The 18,318-nt window shown below is 45.7% G+C and overlaps 1 protein-coding gene across 1 annotated transcript in view; it reads right to left on the bottom strand.

Annotated features, from left to right (window-relative positions):
• vps8 (VPS8 subunit of CORVET complex) overlaps positions 1–18,318 on the bottom strand; it is a 92,363-nt gene that overhangs the window by 46,649 nt on the left and 27,396 nt on the right. The window contains exons 8-13 of the mRNA XM_080507981.1: positions 16,645–16,731; positions 15,464–15,531; positions 9,910–10,063; positions 9,737–9,796; positions 5,808–5,915; positions 5,603–5,683 (exon numbers count right to left, since the gene is read on the bottom strand). Coding sequence (XP_080364107.1) covers positions 5,603–5,683; positions 5,808–5,915; positions 9,737–9,796; positions 9,910–10,063; positions 15,464–15,531; positions 16,645–16,731 — 558 coding nt within the window. The remainder of the gene's footprint in view (positions 1–5,602; positions 5,684–5,807; positions 5,916–9,736; positions 9,797–9,909; positions 10,064–15,463; positions 15,532–16,644; positions 16,732–18,318) is intronic.

Consider the following 18,318-nt stretch of genomic DNA (forward strand, 5'->3'; position numbering starts at 1 on the left):
GAAGTGGGAAAAGTGATCAATTCACAGCTGCTGTGTCTCCGACTGTCAACCATGAGCTTCATGTGGCAGAGTAACGTCCACACTGCAGACTCACAGTAACGTCCACACTGCATACTCACAGTAACGTCCACACTGCAGACTCACAGTAACGTCCACACTGCAGACTCACAGTAACGTCCACACTGCAGACTCACAGTAACGTCCACACTCCAGACTCACAGTAACGTCCACACTGCATACTCACAGTAACGTCCACACTGCAGACTCACAGTAACGTCCACACTGCAGACTCACAGTAACGTCCACACTGCAGACTCACAGTAACGTCCACACTGCAGACTCACAGTAACGTCCACACTGCAGACTCACAGTAACGTCCACACTCCAGACTCACAGTAACGTCCACACTGCAGACTCACAGTAAGGTCCACACTGCAGACTCACATCAACGTCCACACTGCAGACTCACAGTAACGTCCACACTCCAGACTCACAGTAACGTCCACACTCCAGACTCACAGTAACGTCCACAATCCAGACTCACAGTAACGTCCACAATCCAGACTCACAGTAACGTCCACACTCCAGACTCACAGTAACGTCCACACTGCAGACTCACAGTAACGTCCACACTCCAGACTCACAGTAACGTCCACAATCCAGACTCACAGTAACGTCCACACTCCAGACTCACAGTAACGTCCACACTGCAGACTCACAGTAACGTCCACACTGCAGACTCACAGTAACGTCCACACTCCAGACTCACAGTAACGTCCACAATCCAGACTCACAGTAACGTCCACACTCCAGACTCACAGTAACGTCCACACTGCAGACTCACAGTAACGTCCACACTCCAGACTCACAGTAACGTCCACAATCCAGACTCACAGTAACGTCCACACTCCAGACTCACAGTTACGTCCACACTCCAGACTCACAGTAACGTCCACACTCCAGACTCACAGTAACGTCCACACTGCAGACTCACAGTAACGTCCACACTGCAGACTCACAGTAACGTCCACACTGCAGACTCACAGTAACGTCCACACTGCAGACTCACAGTAACGTCCACACTGCAGACTCACAGTAACGTCCACACTCCAGACTCAGTTACGTCCACACTGCAGACTCACAGTAACGTCCACACTCCAGACTCACAGTTACGTCCACACTCCAGACTCACAGTAACGTCCACACTCCAGACTCACAGTAACGTCCACACTCCAGACTCACAGTAACGTACAAACTCCAGACTCACAGTAACGTCCACACTCCAGACTCACAGTAACATCCACACTGCAGACTCACAGTAACGTCCACACTCCAGACTCACAGTAACGTCCACACTCCAGACTCACAGTAACGTCCACACTGCAGACTCACAGTAACGTCCACACTGCAGACTCACAGCAACGTCCACACTCCAGACTCACAGAAACGTCCACACTGCAGACTCACAGTAACGTCCACACTCCAGACTCACAGTAACGTCCACACTGCAGACTCACAGTAACGTCCACACTGCAGACTCACAGCAACGTCCACACTCCAGACTCACAGTAACGTCCACACTGCAGACTCACAGTAACGTCCACACTCCAGACTCACAGTTACGTCCACACTGCAGACTCACAGTAACGTCCACACTCCAGACTCACAGTAACGTCCACACTCCAGACTCACAGTAACGTCCACACTCCAGACTCACAGTAACGTCCACACTCCAGACTCACAGTAACGCCCACACTCCAGACTCACAGTAACGTCCACACTCCAGACTCACAGTAACGTCCACACTGCAGACTCACAGTAACGTCCACACTGCAGACTCACAGTAACGTCCACACTCCAGACTCACAGTAACGTCCACACTGCAGACTCACAGTAACGTCCACACTGCAGACTCACAGTAACGTCCACACTGCAGACTCACAGTAACGTCCACACTCCAGACTCACAGTAACGTCCACACTGCAGACTCACAGTTACGTCCACACTCCAGACTCACAGTAACGTCCACACTGCAGACTCACAGTAACGTCCACACTCCAGACTCACAGTAACGCCCACACTCCAGACTCACAGTAACGTCCACACTCCAGACTCACAGTAACGTCCACACTGCAAACTCACAGTAACGTCCACACTCCAGATTCACAGTAACGTCCACACTGCAGACTCACAGTAACGTCCACACTGCACACTCACAGTAACGTCCACACTGCAGACTCACAGTAACGTCCACACTGCATACTCAGAGTAACGTCCACACTCCAGACTCACATCAACGTCCACACTCCAGACTCAGAGTAACGTCCACACTCCAGACTCACAATAACGTCCACAATCCAGACTCACAGTAAGGTCCACACTCCAGACTCACAGTAACGTCCACACTGCAGACTCACAGTAACGTCCAGACTCACAGTAACGTCCACACTGCAGACTCAGAGAAACGTCCAGACTCACAGTAATGTCCACACTGCAGACTCAGAGAAACGTCCAGACTCACAGTAACGTCCACACTCCAGACTCACAGTAACGTCCAGACTCACAGTAACGTTCACAGTGCAGACTCAGAGAAACGTCCAGACTCACAGTAATGTCCACACTGCAGACTCAGAGTAACGTCCACACTCCAGACTCACAGTAACGTCCACACTGCAGACTCACAGTAACGTCCAGACTCCAGACTCACAGTAACGTCCACACTGCAGACTCACAGTAACGTCCACACTGCATACTCACAGTAACGTCCACACTGCATACTCACAGTAACGTCCACACTCCAGACTCACAGTAACGTCCACACTGCAGACTCAGAGTAACGTCCACACTCCAGACTCACAGTAACGTCCACACTCCAGACTCACAGTAACGTCCACACTCCAGACTCACAGTAACGTCCACACTCCAGACTCACAGTAACGTCCACACTCCAGACTCACAGTAACGTCCACACTCCAGACTCACAGTTACGTCCACACTCCAGACTCACAGTAACGTCCACACTGCAGACTCACAGTAACGTCCACACTCCAGACTCACAGTAACGTCCACACTGCAGACTCACAGTAACGTCCACACTGCAGACTCACAGTTACGTCCACACTGCACACTCACAGTAACGTCCACACTGCACACTCACAGTAACGTCCACACTGCAGACTCACAGTAACGTCCACACTGCAGACTCACAGTAACGTCCACACTCCAGACTCACAGTTACGTCCACACTGCAGACTCACAGCAACGTCCACACTCCAGACTCACAGTAACGTCCACACTGCAGACTCACAGTAACGTCCACACTGCAGACTCACAGTAACGTCCACACTCCAGACTCACAGTTACGTCCACACTGCAGACTCACAGCAACGTCCACACTCCAGACTCACAGTTACGTCCACACTCCAGACTCACAGTAACGTACAGACTCCAGACTCACAGTAACGTCCACACTCCAGACTCACAGTAACATCCACACTGCAGACTCACAGTAACGTCCACACTCCAGACTCACAGTAACGTCCACACTGCAGACTCACAGTAACGTCCACACTGCAGACTCACAGTAACGTCCACACTCCAGACTCACAGTAACGCCCACACTCCAGACTCACAGTAACGCCCACACTCCAGACTCACAGTAACGTCCACACTCCAGACTCACAGTAACGTCCACACTGCAAACTCACAGTAACGTCCACACTCAGACTCACAGTAACGTCCACACTGCAGACTCACAGTAACGTCCACACTGCATACTCACAGTAACGTCCACACTGCATACTCACAGTAACGTCCACACTGCATACTCACAGTAACGTCCACACTCCAGACTCACAGTAACGTCCACACTGCAGACTCAGAGTAACGTCCACACTCCAGACTCACAGTAACGTCCACACTCCAGACTCACAGTAACGTCCACACTCCAGACTCACAGTAACGTCCACACTCCAGACTCACAGTAACGTCCACACTCCAGACTCACAGTAACGTCCACACTGCAGACTCACAGTAACGTCCACACTCCAGACTCACAGTTACGTCCACACTCCAGACTCACAGTAACGTCCACACTGCAGACTCACAGTAACGTCCACACTCCAGACTCACAGTAACGTCCACACTGCAGACTCACAGTAACGTCCACACTGCAGACTCACAGTTACGTCCACACTGCACACTCACAGTAACGTCCACACTGCACACTCACAGTAACGTCCACACTGCAGACTCACAGTAACGTCCACACTGCAGACTCACAGTAACGTCCACACTCCAGACTCACAGTTACGTCCACACTGCAGACTCACAGCAACGTCCACACTCCAGACTCACAGTAACGTCCACACTGCAGACTCACAGTAACGTCCACACTGCAGACTCACAGTAACGTCCACACTCCAGACTCACAGTTACGTCCACACTGCAGACTCACAGCAACGTCCACACTCCAGACTCACAGTTACGTCCACACTCCAGACTCACAGTAACGTCCACACTCCAGACTCACAGTAACGTACAGACTCCAGACTCACAGTAACGTCCACACTCCAGACTCACAGTAACATCCACACTGCAGACTCACAGTAACGTCCACACTCCAGACTCACAGTAACGTCCACACTCCAGACTCACAGTAACGTCCACACTGCAGACTCACAGTAACGTCCACACTGCAGACTCACAGTAACGTCCACACTCCAGACTCACAGTAACGCCCACACTCCAGACTCACAGTAACGCCCACACTCCAGACTCACAGTAACGTCCACACTCCAGACTCACAGTAACGTCCACACTGCAAACTCACAGTAACGTCCACACTCAGACTCACAGTAACGTCCACACTGCAGACTCACAGTAACGTCCACACTGCATACTCACAGTAACGTCCACACTGCATACTCACAGTAACGTCCACACTGCATACTCACAGTAACGTCCACACTCCAGACTCACAGTAACGTCCACACTGCAGACTCAGAGTAACGTCCACACTCCAGACTCACAGTAACGTCCACACTCCAGACTCACAGTAACGTCCACACTCCAGACTCACAGTAACGTCCACACTCCAGACTCACAGTAACGTCCACACTCCAGACTCACAGTTACGTCCACACTGCAGACTCACAGTAACGTCCACACTCCAGACTCACAGTAACGTCCACACTGCAGACTCACAGTAACGTCCACACTGCAGACTCACAGTAACGTCCACACTGCAGACTCACAGTAACGCCCACACTCCAGACTCACAGTTACGTCCACACTCCAGACTCACAGTAACGTCCACACTCCAGACTCACAGTAACGTCCACACTGCAGACTCACAGTAACGTCCACACTCCAGACTCACAGTAACGTCCACACTGCAGACTCACAGTAACGTCCACACTGCAGACTCCCAACCTGGTTATTCAATGTTCTCTGATTTATACCCAGTTAATTCTAATATAGATATGCGTAACTTTAACATGGATTAAGTAGCATAACAGATAGATAGTGGGTTTCTTTCCCCCTAGATGACACAACATGAGTGAAAACACAGTAATCAGTGCTTATGTGATGTAAAACTTACACTTAAGCTGATGATATCACAGCTGAGGTGCAACTGTCTCTGTTTGATGACATGAATGGTCCCCGACTCTTCCTTCTTCACCTGAATGAGAGTGGAACACACAATGTTATGGAGTCTTCTAGTAAACACGGAGCAGAGCAGCACTCAACAGAAACAGCAGGACAGAAGAAGAACAGGAATGTAAAGGGAAGGACTTAGAAGTTACCAGGAGGAAGTGGACAGTGTCTCCTTTGCAGAAAGCCAGGACGGGATTGATCGTCTTCTGAACAGGAACAAACTGCCAGGCCAGCTGAGGAACACTGGACGGATCCGACTGCAGACAATCATTGTCAGACGATCAATCAAAAGAAGTCACAAAATGTCACGTTACCAATCATCATGTAATCAATCATCACGTTATCAATCATCACGTTATCAATCATCACGTTATCAATCATCACGTTATCAATCATCACGTGATCAATCATCACGTGATCAATCATCACGTGATCAATCATCACGCTATCAATCATCACGTTACCAATCATCACGTTACCAATCATCACGTTACCAATCATCACGTTACCAATCATCACGTTATCAATCATCACGTTATCAATCATCACGTTACCAATCATCACGTTACCAATCATCACGTTACCAATCATCACGTTATCAATCATCACGTGATCAATCATCACGTGATCAATCATCACGTTACCAATCATCACGTTACCAATCATCACGTTACCAATCATCACGTTATCAATCATCACGTTATCAATCATCACGTTATCAATCATCACGTTACCAATCATCACGTTACCAATCATCACGTTATCATCATCACGTTATCAATCATCACGTTACCAATCATCACGTTACCAATCATCACGTGATCAATCATCACGTGATCAATCATCACGTTATCAATCATCACGTGATCAATCATCACGTGATCAATCATCACGTTACCAATCATCACGTTACCAATCATCACGTTACCAATCATCACGTTACCAATCATCACGTTACCAATCATCACGTTATCAATCATCACGTGATCAATCATCACGTGATCAATCATCACGTGATCAATCATCACGTGATCAATCATCACGTTATCAATCATCACGTTATCAATCATCACGCTATCAATCATCACGTTACCAATCATCACGTTATCAATCATCACGTTATCAATCATCACGTGATCAAACATCACGTGATCAATCATCACGTTATCAATCATCACGCTATCAATCATCACGTTACCAATCATCACGTTATCAATCATCACGTTATCAATCATCACGTGATCAATCATCACGTTATCAATCATCACGTTATCAATCATCACGTGATCAATCATCACGTTATCAATCATCACGTGATCAATCATCACGCTATCAATCATCACGCTACCAATCATCACGTTATCAATCATCACGCTATCAATCATCACGTTACCAATCATCACGTTACCAATCATCACGTGATCAATCATCACGTGATCAATCATCACGTGATCAATCATCACGCTATCAATCATCACGCTATCAATCATCACGCTATCAATCATCACGTTACCAATCATCACGTTACCAATCATCACGTTACCAATCATCACGTTACCAATCATCACGTTATCAATCATCACGTGATCAATCATCACGTGATCAATCATCACGTGATCAATCATCACGTGATCAATCATCACGTTACCAATCATCACGTTATCAATCATCACGTTATCAATCATCACGTTATCAATCATCACGTTATCAATCATCACGTTACCAATCATCACGTTATCAATCATCACGTTATCAATCATCACGTTACCAATCATCACGTTACCAATCATCACGTGATCAATCATCACGTGATCAATCATCACGTTATCAATCATCACGTTATCAATCATCACGTTATCAATCATCACGTGATCAATCATCACGTTATCAATCATCACGTTACCAATCATCACGTTATCAATCATCACGTTATCAATCATCACGTTATCAATCATCACGTTATCAATCATCACGTTACCAATCATCACGTTATCAATCATCACGTGATCAATCATCACGTGATCAATCATCACGTGATCAATCATCACGTTATCAATCATCACGTTATCAATCATCACGCTATCAATCATCACGTTACCAATCATCACGTTATCAATCATCACGTTATCAATCATCACGTGATCAATCATCACGTGATCAATCATCACGTTATCAATCATCACGCTATCAATCATCACGTTACCAATCATCACGTTATCAATCATCACGTTATCAATCATCACGTGATCAATCATCACGTGATCAATCATCACGTTATCAATCATCACGTGATCAATCATCACGTGATCAATCATCACGTTATCAATCATCACGTTATCAATCATCACGCTATCAATCATCACGTTACCAATCATCACGTTATCAATCATCACGTTATCAATCATCACGTTATCAATCATGTTATCAATCATCACGTTATCAATCATCACGTTATCAATCATCACGTGATCAATCATCACGTTATCAATCATCACGTGATCAATCATCACGTTATCAATCATCATGTTATCAATCATCACGTTATCAATCATCACGTTATCAATCATCACGTTATCAATCATGTTATCAATCATCACGCTATCAATCATCACGTTATCAATCACGTTATCAATCATCACGCTATCAATCATCACGTTATCAATCATGTTATCAATCGTGTTATCAATCATCACGTTATCAATCATCACGTGATCAATCATCACGTGATCAATCATCACGTTATCAATCATCACGTTATCAATCATCACGCTATCAATCATCACGTTACCAATCATCACGTTATCAATCATCACGTGATCAATCATCACGTTATCAATCATCATGTTATCAATCATCACGTTATCAATCATCACGTTATCAATCATCACGTTATCAATCATCACGTTATCAATCATGTTATCAATCATCACGCTATCAATCATCACGTTATCAATCACGTTATCAATCATCACGCTATCAATCATCATGTTATCAATCATGTTATCAATCATCACGTTATCAATCATCACGTTATCAATCGTGTTATCAATCGTGTTATCAATCATCACGTTATCAATCATCACGTTATCAATCATCACGTTATCAATCATCACGTTATCAATCATCACGCTATCAATCATCACGTTATCAATCATCACGTTATCAATCATCACGTTATCAATCATCACGTGATCAATCATCACGTGATCAATCATCACGTTATCAATCATCACGTTATCAATCATCACGCTATCAATCATCACGTTACCAATCATCACGTTATCAATCATCACGTTATCAATCATCACGTGATCAATCATCACGTGATCAATCATCACGTGATCAATCATCACGTTATCAATCATCACGTGATCAATCATCACGTGATCAATCATCACGTGATCAATCATCACGTTATCAATCATCACGTGATCAATCATCACGTGATCAATCATCACGTGATCAATCATCACGTGATCAATCATCACGTTATCAATCATCACGCTATCAATCATCACGTTACCAATCATCACGTTATCAATCATCACGTTATCAATCATCACGTTATCAATCATGTTATCAATCATGTTATCAATCATCACGTGATCAATCATCACGTTATCAATCATCATGTTATCAATCATCATGTTATCAATCATCACGTTATCAATCATCATGTTATCAATCATCACGTTATCAATCATCACGTTATCAATCATGTTATCAATCATCACGCTATCAATCATCACGTTATCAATCACGTTATCAATCATCACGCTATCAATCATCATGTTATCAATCATGTTATCAATCATCACGTTATCAATCATCACGTTATCAATCATGTTATCAATCATGTGATCAATCATCACGTTATCAATCATCATGTTATCAATCATCACGTTATCAATCATGTTATCAATCATGTGATCAATCATCACGTTATCAATCATGTGATCAATCATGTGATCAATCATCACGTTATCAATCATGTGATCAATCATCACAGTATCGGTCCAAACATTACCAGTCGTCACGTTGTGAGACGGCGGCATTAGAAAGACACGGCGGTTCAGACCTTGCTGTAGGGAAACGTCATCCAGACTTTCAGTGACGGTTTGAGTCCAATAACCAGAATCTGACGAGAGAATAAATGTGAGACACTGAGTGGACAAGCTGAGGACACAGAGACAGAAGAGAATAAAAAGAGAGAGAGAGAGAGAGAGACACAGACAGTGAGTGGATGTCCACCTTGGTGAGCGAGGCCATGGCCAGCAGGCAGTAATGTGTGATTGGATGTTCTCTGAAGTCTGGAGGAGCTCTCAGAGGCTCGATGCAGCACACCTCGCCTTTAGAGCCACTGAAGAGACACCGAGAGTCGCAGGAACGCATCCCCATCACCCTCCTACCAACACACACACCCCGTCGGGGGGGGGGGGGTGGACAACAGGGGGGATAAGGAGAGGACAGCAGGAGGGGTGCGTGGGGAGGGGGGGGGGGGGGGGGTTATGAAGATTAGGACAGGAGAAGAAAAACGACAGAAGGGGTTGTTTAAACAGCTTCAGATGAGTTTTCAGTTATTCATGCTCATGTTCCACCAGTATCCACCATACTCTACAAAACAACTGATTTGTTTCTACACTCCACAAGCATCAAACACACTATTGTCAATAAATACAGGTCACTTTGTAAAAAATGGACTACATATGGTCTAAATGAGACGTCCAGTTCTGAACCATTTTCTTTGTTCTGCTGCTGTAGGTTTCAACGGCGCGATATCAGGTGATCTGCTGAGTGTGGATGAGAATCACTACATCAACATGTTCATGTCTGTGCTTTCAGGTCTTCACTTCTTATGATCAGTGTTCTTTCTCTTCCTCAACTCAATCTGAACCCGACAACAGCCAAAAGGTTTCTGTTCCATTTTTCGACACGTGTTGATCTGTGTTGACATGTGTTTTGTTTTTTGTTTTGTTGCCCTTGTCCTGTTCAGCAGACAAGATGATGTGAGGGAGGGAGAGAGAGAGAGAGAGAGAGAGAGGGAGAGGGAGAGGGAGAGGGAGAGAGACAGAGAGAGAGAGAGAGGACAGAGAGAGAGAGAGAGGACAGAGAGAGAGAGAGAGAGAGAGGGAGAGGGAGAGGGAGAGGGAGAGGGAGAGGGAGAGGGAGAGGGAGAGGGAGAGGGAGAGGGAGAGGGAGAGAGAGAGAGAGGGAGAGGGAGAGGGAGAGAGAGAGAGAGAGAGAGAGAGAGAGAGAGAGAGCGAGAGAGAGAGAGAGAGAGAGATGGGTGGGGGACAACATACAATAGCTGTATAGTGATACATATATTATTTACAGTTATCACAGTGATCCAAATATTTTCCAACTGTGATACGATTAAACCAGCCTGAGCAGCTCTATCTAGACAGTGACATGATTTTCTAGATTAAACCAGCCTGAGCAGCTCTATCTAGGCAGTAACATGATTTTCTAGATTAAGCCAACCTGAGCAGCTCTATCTAGACAGTAACATGATTTTCTAGATTAAACCAGCCTGAGCAGCTCTATCTAGACAGTAACATGATTTTCTAGATTAAACCAGCCTGAGCAGCTCTATCTAGGCAGTAACATGATTTTCTAGATTAAGCCAACCTGAGCAGCTCTATCTAGACAGTAACATGATTTGCTAGATTAAACCAACCTGAACACTTCTATCTAGACAGTAACATGATTTTCTAGATGAAGCCAACCTGAACAGCTCTATCAAGACAGTAATATGATTTTCTAGAGTAAGCCAACCTGAACAGCTCTATCTAGACAGCAACATGGTTTTCTAGATTAAACCAGCCTGAGCAGCTCTGTCTAGACAGTAACATGATTTGCTAGATTAAACCAACCTGAACAGTTCTATCTAGACAGTAACATGATTTTCTAGATTAAGCCAACCTGAACAGCTCTATCGAGACAATAACATGATTTTCTAGATTAAGCCAACCTGAGCAGTTCTATTGAGACAATAACATGATATTCTAGATTAAGCCAACCTGAACAGCTCTATGAAGACAGTAACATGATTTTCTAGATTAAACCAGCCTGAGCAGCTCTATCTAGACAGTAACATTACTTTCTAGATTAAACCAGCCTGAGCAGCTCTATCTAGACAGTAACATGATTCTCTAGATTAAACCAGCCTGAGCAGCTCTATCTAGACAGTAACATGATTTTCTAGATTAAACCAACCTGAACAGCTCTATCTAGACAGTAACATGATTTTCTAGATTAAGCCAACCTGAGCAGCTCTATCTAGACAGTAACATGATTTGCTAGATTAAACCAACCTGAACAGTTCTATCTAGACAGTAACATGATTTTCTAGATGAAGCCAACCTGAGCAGCTCTATCGAGACAATAACATGATTTTCTAGATTAAGCCAACCTGAACAGCTCTATCAAGACAGTAATAGGATTTTCTAGAGGAAGCCAACCTGAACAGCTCTATCTAGACAGTAACATGGTTTTCTAGATTAAACCAGCCTGAGCAGCTCTGTCTAGACAGTAACATGATTTGCTAGATTAAACCAACCTGAACAGTTCTATCTAGACAGTAACATGATTTTCTAGATTAAGCCAACCTGAGCAGCTCTATCGAGACAATAACATGATTTTCTAGATTAAGCCAACCTGAGCAGTTCTATCGAGACAATAACATGATTTTCTAGATTAAGCCAACCTGAACAGCTCTATGAAGACAGTAACATGATTTTCTAGATTAAACCAGCCTGAGCAGCTCTATCTAGACAGCAACATGATTTGCTAGATTAAACCAACCTGAACATCTCTATCTAGACAGTTACATGATTTTCTAGATTAAACCAGTCTGAGCAGCTCTATCTAGACAGTAACATGATTATGACCCAAGCCGTAACCGGCCAGACCCACATGGAAAGAACCTATTTGAGGATATATGCAAATATATGAAACCTATATGCAGCATATATGTGCATATATGCTGCATATATGTGCATATATGCTGCATATATGCACATATATGCACATAAGTGCTGCATATATGCACATAAATGACAATATATGCAGCAAATATATTGTCATATATGCTGCATATATGACAATATATTTGCTGCATATATATTCACATATATATTCGCATATATATGCAGCATATATGCAGCATATATGCTGCATATATGGAAAGTCCCACATGGAAAGAACCTATATAAACATATATGTTTTAATATAGGTTTTGATATAGGTTTTGAATATATGTGACATATATAAAATTGGCCATTTTCCTATATTTTATGCACATATATGTACATATATGTACCTATATGCACAGATAGGTAGATATAGTTTTATATATATATGGATAGCTCAGGTGGTAAGGCAACGGACTGGTAGACCCTGGTTCGATTCCCGCTTGGGGCACTGAGCAATTAACAGCATCCAGTGTGGGTCCTTGGGTAAGACCCTTCACGCTACTGCATGGAAAGAACCTATATAAACATATAGGTTTTGGATATATGTGGCATATATAAAATTGGCCGTTTTCCTATATTTTATGCACATATATGTACCTATATTCACATATATGTACCTATATGCGCATATAGGTACATATATGGCCTATATGTGCATATAGGTACATATATGTGCATAATATATAGGAAAACGGCCAATTTTATATATGCCACATATATCCAAAACCTATATCAAAACCTATATTAGAACATATATGTTTATATAGGTTCTTTCCATGTGGGGAGCAGGGCCTCCAGGCCGAGTGGGCAGGGAGCCCCCCCACCGACACCACAGACACTCTGCGGGAGTGGCTTCAGCACCACAGACACTCTGCGGGAGTGGCTTCAGCACCACAGACACTCTGCGGGAGTGGTTTCAGCACCACAGACACTCTGCGGGAGTGGTTTCAGCACCACAGACACTCTGCGGGAGTGGTTTCAGCACCACAGACGCTCTGCGGGAGTGGTTTCAGCACCACAGACACTCTGCGGGAGTGGTTTCAGCACCACAGACGCTCTGCGGGAGTGGTTTCAGCACCACAGACAGCTCTGCGGGAGTGGTTTCAGCACCACAGACACTCTGCGGGAGTGGTTTCAGCACCACAGACGCTCTGCGGGAGTGGTTTCAGCACCACAGACAGCTCTGCGGGAGTGGTTTCAGCACCACAGACACTCTGCGGGAGTGGTTTCAGCACCACAGACGCTCTGCGGGAGTGGTTTCAGCACCACAGACAGCTCTGCGGGAGTGGTTTCAGCACCACAGACACTCTGCGGGAGTGGTTTCAGCACCACAGACACTCTGCGGGAGTGGTTTCAGCACCACAGACAGCTCTGCGGGAGTGGTTTCAGCACCACAGACACTCTGCAGGAGTGGTTTCAGCACCACAGACACTCTGCGGGAGTGGTTTCAGTACCACAGACACTCTGCGGGAGTGGTTTCAGTACCACAGACACTCTGCGGGAGTGGTTTCAGTATCACAGACACTCTGCGGGAGTGGTTTCAGTACCACAGACACTCTGCGGGAGTGGTTTCAGCACCACAGACACTCTGCGGGAGTGGTTTCAGCACCACAGACACTCTGCGGGAGTGGTTTCAGCACCACAGACACTCTGCGGGAGTGGTTTCAGCACCACAGACACTCTGCGGGAGTGGTTTCAGCACCACAGACAGCTCTGCGGGAGTGGTTTCAGCACCACAGACACTCTGCGGGAGTGGTTTCAGCACCACAGACACTCTGCGGGAGTGGTTTCAGTACCACAGACACTCTGCGGGAGTGGTTTCAGTACCACAGACACTCTGCGGGAGTGGTTTCAGTACCACAGACACTCTGCGGGAGTGGTTTCAGCACCACAGACACTCTGCGGGAGTGGTTTCAGCACCACAGACACTCTGCGGGAGTGGTTTCAGCACCACAGACAGCTCTGCGGGAGTGGTTTCAGCACCACAGACACTCTGCGGGAGTGGTTTCAGCACCACAGACACTCTGCGGGAGTGGTTTCAGCACCACAGACAGTTCCGCTGTCAGAGCTTTGATTTTCTCCATGTCTCTGTGTTTCCAACATAAACAACAGATGTGCTGCCATGTCATGATATATAGCTTGTTGGGAGCGTCTGGAGAATGATACTGAATCATTCTTTCTTTAATGGTGTTTTACCATCTTGATTTTGTTACATTAACACTTGGCAGCCGAAACATATTGTAGCGTCACGGAGCTGATTACTGCAGTGCATTGTGGGAGTTGGGTTGGGGGTGATGTCTTTATTTGGGGTTATATTAGACTTGTTAGTATTGGTAATGACTGTGTTGTGCTTTTGTGACTTAGTTCGTGTGATCTAGTTTAGTTTAGTTTAAATTGAATAGTGAAGAGGGTTTTGAGTCATGCCGTCCTGCCATGGTGTGTCAAAATAAAAGTCTCTGTTGATTGCTGCTGGTATGCATGGAAAAGCTATCTCATATGCTAATCTTTCACATCGTTACAAATCTTTCACCACTACACACAACTGTCAAAGGTGTGGAGATGCAGGGCCCTGCCTACCCAACCCTGGTGCTCATGGCACGTCACTGATGCAAAGAAAGGATTTGGTGTGCTTGTGGAGCATTTCTGCTGTTTGTAGATCAATTGTGGAAAAATGAACTTTCCTACTATATTAAATGTTTCATGTTTAAGACCATAAAATCACTTAAACCTTGTCTGGATTTACAGTAGAGATCTAGAGGATCCTGGACGATGAACTGGAAACTCAATAAACTGTTCAGAGAACAGAAACAGAAGAATCACAAGTTTACCTGAAGGCCAGTTCGAACACAGACCCTCCACTGTCATTACACACTGCAAGGGTCGGATCGTCTGTGAACTACACACACACACACACACACACACACACACACACACACACACACACACACACACACACACACACACACACACACACACACACACACACACACACACACACACACACACACACACACACACACACACACACACACACACACACAGTTAGTGTTTCATCTCTGCACAGGGATTTCCGGTGTGTTGTGGACTGGTCTGGGTGGACTGGTCTGGGTGAGGTGGTCTGGGTGAGGTGGTCTGGGTGGACTGGTCTGGGTGAGGTGGTCTGGGTGAGGTGATCTGGGTGAGGTGGTCTGGGTGGGCTGGTCTGGGTGAGGTGGTCTGGGTGAGGTGGTCTGGGTGAGGTGGTCTGGGTGGACTGGTCTGGGTGAGGTGGTCTGGGTGAGGTGGTCTGGGTGGACTGGTCTGGGTGAGGTGGTCTGGGTGAGGTGGTCTGGGTGGACTGGTCTGGGTGAGGTGGTCTGGGTGGACTGGTCTGGGTGAGGTGGTCTGGGTGGACTGGTCTGGGTGAGGTGGTCTGGGTGAGGTGATCTGGGTGAGGTGGTCTGGGTGAGGTGGTCTGGGTGAGGTGGTCTGGGTGAGGTGGTCTGGGTGAGGTGGTCTGGGTGAGGTGGTCTGGGTGGGCTGGTCTGGGTGAGGTGGTCTGGGTGAGGTGGTCTGGGTGAGGTGGTCTGGGTGGACTGGTCTGGGTGAGGTGGTCTGGGTGGACTGGTCTGGGTGAGGTGGTCTGGGTGAGGTGATCTGGGTGAGGTGGTCTGGGTGGACTGGTCTGGGTGAGGTGGTCTGGGTGAGGTGGTCTGGGTGGACTGGTCTGGGTGAGGTGGTCTGGGTGGACTGGTCTGGGTGAGGTGGTCTGGGTGAGGTGATCTGGGTGAGGTGGTCTGGGTGAGGTGGTCTGGGTGAGGTGGTCTGGGTGAGGTGGTCTGGGTGAGGTGGTCTGGGTGAGGTGGTCTGGGTGAGGTGGTCTGGGTGGGCTGGGTGGTCTGGCTGGTCTGGGTGAGGTGGTCTGGGTGAGGTGGTCTGGGTGGGCTGGGTGGTCTGGCTGGTCTGGGTGGGGTCAGACAGGTTCAGATGGGGTCTAGGGAACCAGGTGTGCGGTCCACCTTTAGCACACCTTCACATGCAGGATGGCGGTTCCTGGAGGATGAGCGTCTGTGATGCTCCTCAGGAGTTTCCCGTTGGCCAGGTCCCACATCGTGATCTACACACAACAACACACTGTTACTGCAACACACAACTACACACTGTTACTGCAACACACAACTACACACTGTTACTGCAACACACAACTACACACTGTTACTGCAACACACAACTACACACTGTTACTGCAACACACAACAACACACTGTTACTGCAACACACAACTACACACTGTTACTGCAACACACAACTACACACTGTTACTGCAACACACAACTACACACTGTTACTGCAACACACAACTACACACTGTTACTGCAACACACAACTACACACTGTTACTGCAACACACAACTACACACTGTTACTGCAACACACAACTACACACTGTTACTGCAACACAGTTACTGCAACACACAACAACACACAGTTACTGCAACACTGTTACTGCAACACACAACAACACACAGTTACTGCAACACTGTTACTGCAACACACAACTACACACTGTTACTGCAACACTGTTACTGCAACACACAACAACACACAGTTACTGCAACACTGTTACTGCAACACACAACAACACAGTTACTGCAACACACAACAACACAGTTACTGCAACACACAGTTACAGCAACACTGTTACTGCAACACACAACAACACACAGTTACTGCAACACTGTTACTGCAACACACAACAACACACAGTTACAGCAACACTGTTACTGCAACACACAACAACACACAGTTACAGCAACACTGTTACTGCAACACACAACTACACACTGTTACTGCAACACACAACTACACACTGTTACTGCAACACACAACTACACACTGTTACTGCAACACACAACTACACACTGTTACTGCAACACAGTTACTGCAACACACAACAACACACAGTTACTGCAACACTGTTACTGCAACACACAACAACACACAGTTACTGCAACACTGTTACTGCAACACACAACTACACACTGTTACTGCAACACTGTTACTGCAACACACAACAACACACAGTTACTGCAACACTGTTACTGCAACACACAACAACACAGTTACTGCAACACACAACAACACAGTTACTGCAACACACAGTTACAGCAACACTGTTACTGCAACACACAACAACACACAGTTACTGCAACACTGTTACTGCAACACACAACAACACACAGTTACAGCAACACTGTTACTGCAACACACAACAACACACAGTTACAGCAACACTGTTACTGAAACACACAACAACACACAGTTACTGCAACACTGTTACTGAAACACACAACAACACACAGTTACTGTAACACACAACAACACATCAGTTCTATTCAACACCAACAAACAGTATTTCTAACCATCAATTCATTGCAGTCACTAATATATTATCTTGATGTTTGGATCAATAACTCTTTTTTGGAAAACCTGAATGTTTCAATTTCTGTCACTGTTTTGAGAAGATCTGACATTTATTTCTCACAATCAAACTCCTGGACTGTTTATTATCTTTACTTTTAGCCTATTAGTGTCTGGGTTTCTTCACTCATGCTTTATTGTGTGTGTGTGTGTGTGTGTGTGTGTGTGTGTGTGTGTGTGTGTGTGTGTGTGTGTGTGTGTGTGTGTGTGTGTGTGTGTGTGT

Source organism: Blennius ocellaris (genome assembly GCF_963422515.1).
Source record: "Blennius ocellaris genome assembly, chromosome: 13".
NCBI classification, from domain to species: Eukaryota; Metazoa; Chordata; class Actinopteri; order Blenniiformes; family Blenniidae; genus Blennius; species Blennius ocellaris.